This window comes from Sturnus vulgaris, chromosome 3 (assembly GCF_052056855.1).
Source record: "Sturnus vulgaris isolate bStuVul1 chromosome 3, bStuVul1.hap1, whole genome shotgun sequence".
In the NCBI taxonomy this organism is placed as follows: Eukaryota; Metazoa; Chordata; class Aves; order Passeriformes; family Sturnidae; genus Sturnus; species Sturnus vulgaris.
The window spans coordinates 91,986,821-91,994,589 of record NC_142245.1 but is presented as its reverse complement, the minus strand read 5'-3'; the positions used below and the strand labels follow the sequence as shown (position 1 = coordinate 91,994,589).

Below are 7,769 nucleotides of genomic sequence, written 5' to 3'. Positions count from 1 at the left end.
GAAAGAAATGAAAATTGCATGGAAAAAGCAGCAAGGCATCTTAAATATATATATATATATATATATATATATACATATATATATATATATGTATGTATGAAACTGGGTCAAGCCCTGCAGACAAGGACTTAGAGAAATTGATATTTTGGACACGATATGCCAGTGTGCATGTGCAGCTCAGAAGGCCAAAGGTATTCTGGGCTGCATCAAAACAAATGTGGCCACAGGTTGAGGAGGAGGATTCTCCCCATTCTCATGAGATCCCATGTGAAGTCCTGCATCCAGCTCTATACAACACATGTGCAAGGCTGGTGCAGTGCAGGGACTTGGGTCTGAAGAGGAACTGCCTGAAGAAGCTGGAAGTGTGCAGAAGGTTGCACATGACAGCTGTGGACCTTGAGATCACCCATCCACACCTGCACAGTCCCACAGGCTGGAACAAGCTGTGTATGGAGGAGGGTTGAAATGCTACCAAACCAGAATGGCAGCGAGGCAGTCCGTAAGAGGAGCTGATAGCTTTTATTAGATCCGTGAAACACTGGGAGAAATAAGACTGTTAAATAAAAAGAACAAAGACAAGCCTTCAGGTATGAAAGCCCCTCCTGGGGCCTGCAAGGGGAGCTAAAGTGAGACCTGTTGTGGTAGCACTTACACATCTGTGTTGACACAGGGGTGGAGAATTGGACCCATTGCCAGAGGAGGGGCGAACAAGGACATTTGAACCGAGTCACCGTAATGGGTACAGGTTAAAGAACATGTCGTTGTTGCAGTAGTTGAGGCAGACTTGGGGCCGTCCTCCACCGCTGTCTCCTTCGCCTCCCCCCGGGGGCAGCGAGAGCTGTGGGCGAGGCTGTGCCCCGCTCGCCATGGCGCAGGGCCCGCCCTCAGGCGGCACATGGAGGCAGCTGTCACTGTAGGTCAGTGGGGATTTCTCCCCACGGGATCCATCTCCCAAAGGGCCTGTGGCAGACCTGAAGGGGTCACGGCCGCCCTTTGTCCCGGGCAGGATGTGCTGGGCGCTAAGGTGGGCGCAGTGCTGGGGAGGAGGGGCTGTGCTGGGCACAGCACGGACACTGCACGGCCCCTGGGCTCTGGGCGCCCTGCTGAGGGACAGCCTTCGGCCCCAGGCCGGGGCCTCTCCGGAGGGCCCATCTTCCCCAGCTGGCCTGGGGTATGGAAACTGCCCAGAGCAGCTGCTCAGCGTTGGTTCCTGGGAGCTTTTGCTTAAATGTCCCCTGAAATTAGCAGGTGGCATGTGAACATCCGGGTTGGAAAGCAGCAAAGGCTCCTGTGTCGGCATTGCACCTGTCAGAGACTTGGAAAAACAAGGCGTGGGTTAGTAAAACAAGGTGCAGTGTAGCCCCTCTCCTCTGTGAGCTGCTCACAAAGGCACTCAACTAGCACGATGGTTGGATTTGATGCTCTTGGGCGTCTCTTCCAACCTTGACAATTCTGTGGTTCTGTGAACACAGGTAAGCAGACGGCACAGCAGAGCCTCCCCACCACAGAGGGGTGCCCATGGCCTGTAGGGGCAAACGAAACAAGGCTCCCAGCTCTTGGCTCTGAGTTTGTTTCACCAGGTTTTGCCCAAAGCCTGTTTTACACTGGAAGAGTTGTTTAGACCTTGCGTTCACAGCCTTAGGGTCCACTGCCAGCATATACTGAAGAAGGACCTAAACATGAAATTACACTAATACATTTGACACCACAGATTTTTTTCCATGGAGATTGGAAAAGCTAAGTATGGGTTTTTTTATACTGGTTGTTTTGAAGTGATCTTTTCACTACAAAAATATTCTTCAGCTTTTCTAAAGTCTATTTCTAACTAATCAATTTTCCTATCTTTACAGTTTTTTACTCCATAAACAGAAATTTAATTCAGGTAGGGATCAGCACACAAGAATTATTCTTCTGTGTCTTCTGTTCTGGATGTTTCACAACTTCTTTAACTGCTCCAATTATTGGATTATAATTATGCAAACTTTAATTCCTTTCAGAACACTCATTTTTGATGAGAGTTTGCAAGCCTCCCTTCTTTATAATTCTGCTTTTTCATCCATTTAATTATAGTGGTTTTGCAGACCGCTGGAGCAGCAAAGCTCCTTTCAGTTGTTCTCCACTCACCATGAGAAAAAATTCCAACAATCTTGTGTAGGACCCAGCCCACCTTCAGTTACAGACCTGCCATAGATGCCATAGAGAGACCATCCTATATATCACTTGTTCTATTTTGGGCTCATACCTTTTTCTAAAGTTCTCCTCCCTGGTCTCTTGTGAGCACATTAAAACTGAATCTTTCCAGAATACATTTTCCAGCTTGAACACATTAAAACTGAATCTTTTCAGAATATATTTTTGCAGATGGAGCGACACAGGCTCTGAGTGACAAATCAGGTTCCTGAGTTAAGTTGCATCATAGCTAGTTTGGCAAAACACAAATATGATGGGTTATTCCCAAGGAAAACCTGCTGGAAAGCCATGAACTAGAAAGCCAATGAGGATAAATGGTCTAAGTCTGACTGTACAGAGTTAGAACAGCTGAAGAGCAGGCTCTATTATTTGACATTTGTGACATCTTTAGTCTGTTTCTACTCCCACACAATTGAAAGTGAAAGCCTCAGGAAGATGTTTTAGGAAGGGAAAGATGAAGGCATGTCTATGGGAAACTAGACCTAAGCAGAATGCTCAGGACAGCCCTGGTCCTTCTTGGCCTGACCATGGGCATGCAGAATGTGGAGATGTAAAGCCTGCTCCCACCCAGACCCAAAGCCCAGATGACCTTCACCATGCCTTGAACCACAGATCGCTTGACCAAAATTTCATTGACCAATAGTAAGAGTTACCTCAATCTCCTGGACTCTTTTTTGTCTTAGAGAAGACCGAGAAAAAGCTGTCTTTGCTTTTTGGATTGATCTTCTTGCTTCTGCTTCTAGTTTTGTTTCTGGACGTGGGTGGTCATGAGCTCCTTTGGACTTCAGAAAGTAATTATGGTATGTTAAAAGTAGAAGCAACCTTGTTAATAATCTTAATGGAGCAGAATTTATATCACAGGCCAAAATCACACATTATGTCCTAATTTAATGTTTTGTATTTAATAGGATTTAGTTACTGTGAGCTCAAATAATAAACATATCCCAGATGAAGTGGGATGGGTAGAAACTCTCTGAAATCATAAAATCAGTGTACCACATTTATTTGTAGAAGACAGTCTCCCCAATAGAGCTCCAGCTGAAGCCAACAGGTCTTCTGCAGCTTAGCTACAGTTCCTGTAGTCACTTTAATTCTTCTCACAGTTTAGACATGTTTATCTGAACATTACTTTCCATTAGCTTCCACAGAGAATTAATTTTATTTAGCCTGTACATAAGTGAAGGAGTGGAAAGCAGGAAAGCAGTTATGTTACTAATCTAGGACTACATCTTCCAGAAAGAGTGGCCATTATTTAAACACTTGCATACACCATATTCCAGATATAAGTTACAAATAATACACAGATGGCATTTTCCATAGAGAGTCCCTTGGGTACAACCATTTCCTGTTCCAAGATTGCCTCATGATTATGATCATGCCTTGGAGAAGGATAAGAGATAATATAGTATTTCTGACTTCTGAGGATTTGTTGATTCCTATGTACCTGAGGCAAAACACTTCAAAATCAATAAGTTTTCATAGAAGCCTAAATAAAAAATACACTGTGCTGTAAAATCATAGTAGCATAGGTTAATTTAGGCTGGAAGGGCCCTCTGGCTCAACCAGGACTAACTTCAGAGTTCAATCAGGTTGCTAAGCACCTTGTGAAAATTTTTTCTTCTTAGAGTCATTTGACCTTGTCATATTCAATAACCCCTATTTGTTGGAACAAAAAAAATTGCTAAATAAAACTTAAAATACAGTCTTTAAAATTAACTTGTGTAATGCTGGGTAATTTTATACCAACTTGGAAAAATATGAATTGGCCTTCATGCCTCCAGAAGTTGGTAACTGGGTAACCACCATGGCCTCGGCAGGAAAGGAGTCGCAGTGGTCCATTGCAGTTTGGACAGCATTTCCCTGGAGCAAGGATAGAGGGAAACATTTTCTATACATCACTGGTTAGCTGAATCCCATGTGATACAATGGCTCATTGGTGGCAGATTGCCACTTCTGGTTTGGTGCTCAGAAATTAAACTGAGAGAAACTATGCAAAAAGCTTCCAAACATAAGCAAAAATCAATATAAACAAACTAATCATTGCCTTTATTCTGTCTGTTATTAAATATAACTTTCAAAAATTATTTCTCTTACAATGTTATTACAATTTTGTACTTTATTATCATGGTCAGTTTTAGTTTTTCTCTTGTCAGTGTTTGGAATGTCATATATGTTTCTAGAGAGCATTGTTCTGGCCTCAGTGAGCATCTGAGTAGTACCTTTCTTTAGCTAAAATGTACATCAGTTCCAGAAATCAGTATGTGCTAGCTCTACTGAGCAATCACAATTGTTTGGAATGGTCTCATTAAAAATGCGTGTGCAGCTCATGTTCTCTATTTGCATTGTCCTGCTCCAGTGACGTGACTGTGGGGCCTATTTTCCAGTCATCACAGTTTATGAGAACTTCTTTCCTGCAAGACTTGCCTCCTCCTGAGTTACTCTTGGGCCAGTGCAATAATGAAGCCAACAGTCAGGTGGGCAGGAACAGCAGGGCAGGGAGCTGCTGCCTGCACTGCACAGCTTTCTCAGTACCCTCACTCATGGGCTTGAAAAGGCTGGGAACCAACCCCTAACCAGCAGAAATAGAGATTAAAAAATTATTAGGAAAAAAAAAGAAAATAAACAAGCAGATGACAACACCCCAACAATAAGAAATGTAAAATGCATTGTTCCAAATCAAGAGTTGCATTGGAATATAAGGAATAGCAGAAGGAAGGCTGGGTAATCCAGAAGTTATCCTATACTTTGATTTCTGCTCTGTTGTGCTCACTTATGAACTGCCATGTTCATACTCACGCTGTTGTTTTTGCCTGGCTTTATCACATATGGCTGGTCTCAGGTAGATCTTCCTCCCATCCAAGGTAGAGCAGTCGTTACCACAAACCACCACCCCAAGGCAGGACTTTTTTAAGATGCGAGAGTTGTGGTTGTTGGTGTTTCTCATTGCCCAGCTGCTGTGGTGCCTCTGAGCGTTTTTATCCTCTGAGCTATAGATATGTTTTACATAGGAATCTGGCCATTCTTGAAACCAGTCTGTCTGGCTCACATGCTGTGGAAAGAGCAAAGCAAGCCACATTTTAGGCTGGGGAAGAGAAGAGCTTGTCCAGGAGCTGAGCAGAGTTGCACCTCTGCTGGTTTTGCTCTAGCCTAGGTGACTCTGGCACCCTAGCAGGTGAAGCTGGTTGTCAGGAGGGAGTAGTGGAGATAAGGCAGGAAAAGCACAGATCTATGTGGCTCCCCACAGGCTCCAGAGCACCAGGAAGCCCTGGCCAGGAGCTTGTTCTCATTCACTCAACCAAACAAACAAAAAGATTAAAAAAACACAAATGTCCCCCCAAAACAACAACAACAACAATTAAAACAAACAAACAACCAAAAAACAACAAAAAACCCAAACCAACCAACAAACAAACAATAACAAAAAACAAAAAAAACCCCAAAAAAAACCCAAACGGTGAACAAACACCAAACCTCAAGGACAATAGAGTAAGGAGCAATAAAAATAAAACTGGGAAAAAAACCCTAAAGACCCAGATACACATCACATCAGTGTACATCAGTGGGTAGTCAATACAGTAAAGTGCAGTAAGCTGTAAAGCATCTGCTATGCCTGATGATGATTTTGAGGGAAAAGTTCTTGTAATGGACACAAAAGCTTAATAGAAATATTTCCTTTAAATTACTGCTCCCAGGACTGAGAGCCATAACAGCAGTAAGAACATCAATTAAGAAGAGAAAAACTCCCATGCTTCCCTGGTAGCCACTGGATAGTGTAGGAAAGGATGTCAATGAAGCCTCCAGACTGAAATGCAGGTGAAGGTGACCTTGGGCTGAAGGGCAGAGCAGGGGACATCCTGGAACATGGAGGCTTTAGGCAAACAGCACTGTCATAGTAGGGAGGAGGCTGGACTCCAGTAAGAAGGCAGGACTGGGAGCTGAAAGGCAGAGCTGGATGCTGAAGGACTGCAGCAGAGGAATCTGGCAGAAATATGCAGAGCTGAGGCACAGGGAGGTGACATTGGTGTGCAGGGTATGTGGGCTTTCAGTGGAGAGCATGGCTGAAACTTTTAGTAAGAGAGCTAGAAAAGGACAGAAGGAGGGGAAGATCACTGTTGTGCCTCTCTGCAAACCTCTGCACACATGAAGCATGTTTTCCCTAGGTGCTAGTGAAAAGACTTGCCTCCATGTGGGAAGACAGCTCTGAAGCTGGAGCCCAATCTACAGTGAGACTGAGCACCCACAGCTGCAAGGCAGTTGTGGGTGTTGTGCTTCTTTCTCAAAAAGCACTACCCAGGGCAAAGAGCAAGTCTTGGACAACTCTAATTAAGTGCCCACAGCAGGAGGCACCTTTTTTTCATCTGCTTTCTCTGCACCTAACCCCCCAGTGAAAACCATGCTTTTGCAGCATTGATATTTTTCATGCATCAACAGCTCTTTCAATAATATATTTAAGGAGAAATGCATGGAAATGTAAATATTTTCTCAAGATTTTCTAGCAAAACACTCCCCCATACCTCGAGTGACAAAGAGAATAAAGGCAATGAGTCATAGATGACTGAGAAAACATTAAAGATCAGTGGTGGAGATGACTTGTCAGAACTAAATATCTTTCTAAGACACAGACACATACCTGGGGAAGTTTGATATCATTGATATCCCAACTTGTCATTTCTCCATGTTGGGAAGGAGAGTCCTCGTGCTCCATAATAGAATCATCTGCACCTCTCAGCATTTTTGAATTCCTTCCCAAAGTTAGCAAGAAAGTCCCTCCTGGCTGCTTTTGAAGTCGCCTGGCTGTCAGCAGTCTCAAGCAGTTTACAACCAGGAAGCTGTTTCCTGAAGCTAAATGATAGAGAGGCTGCTCATTAAAGATAAAATCAGTGTTCTTCTGCCAGAAAAACTTGTTCCATTAAAAGTTTTGCAAGCCAGCAAGGCAGTGGAAAATATAGCTTAGAGATAGCCTGTGATGTTACAGAGACATCATTAGCAGCAAGCAAATTGTGCTTGTGGCATCTGATTAGCTTTGCTCAATCTCCTTTCATACCAAGTTTATAGCCATGTAACTCTGCTCACAGGCTCTTCGTACATCTCATCCAACTCTGCCTCTGTATTCCCAGAGCCAAACTGACTGAACACCTCAGCAGCTGCTTACCCATTAGATATTTCTCACTCTGCATGTGACAAAGGTGAACAAAAGAGGGGTCTGCTCCATCACTTCAGAAGAAATGGTGCTCAACCATTTGAAGTGTTGCTGGTACCTCTGAGACCTTACTAGTTGCACCAGAGAAGTCTAGAAAAGTAGGTCGGGCTATCTGCATTTTCCTATTTCAATGGCAGACTGAATAAAAACCCACCGAGGTATGTTTGTTAAAACCAACAGGTTTTCCCTGAAATCTTTTAAAGTATATGGCTGCCCTACTCTGAATTTCAGTACCAGCCAAGCTTAATAAAATATTGTGTTGTTTTTCTCTGGAGTAGAGTTCATTTTCTTCACAATGGCTGATGTGGGGCTTTTGGATTTGTTCTGAACACAGAGCTGAAAATATAGAAATGTTTTTGGGTTTGATCCTCAGGGATCC

At 43.5% G+C, this 7,769-nt stretch overlaps 1 protein-coding gene across 1 annotated transcript; it reads right to left on the bottom strand.

Moving 5' to 3' along the window:
* Positions 1-616: 616 nt before the first annotated feature.
* On the bottom strand, positions 617-7,004 carry GCM1 (GCM transcription factor 1). The gene is made up of 5 exons (XM_014869464.2): positions 6,821-7,004; positions 4,987-5,239; positions 3,938-4,050; positions 2,844-2,972; positions 617-1,315 (listed from the first exon to the last, which is right to left on the bottom strand). The coding sequence occupies exons 1-5, from the start codon at positions 6,920-6,922 to the stop codon at positions 728-730; spliced, it is 1,185 nt and encodes a 394-aa protein (XP_014724950.1). The 5' UTR covers positions 6,923-7,004; the 3' UTR covers positions 617-727.
* Between the last annotated feature and the right edge of the window lie 765 nt (positions 7,005-7,769).

Bases quoted from the DNA above. Each gene is read 5' to 3' on its own strand.
- GCM1 (XM_014869464.2), bottom strand. From the start codon at position 6,922: ATGCTGAGAGGTGCAGATGATTCTATTATGGAGCACGAGGACTCTCCT. The intron at 5,240-6,820 runs GTATGTGTCTGT...CTCTTTCCACAG, and splicing joins ATGATATCAAACTTCCCCAG to CATGTGAGCCAGACAGACTG. The intron at 2,973-3,937 runs GTTGGTATAAAA...TACTTTCTGAAG, and splicing joins GCCAATTCATATTTTTCCAA to TCCAAAGGAGCTCATGACCA.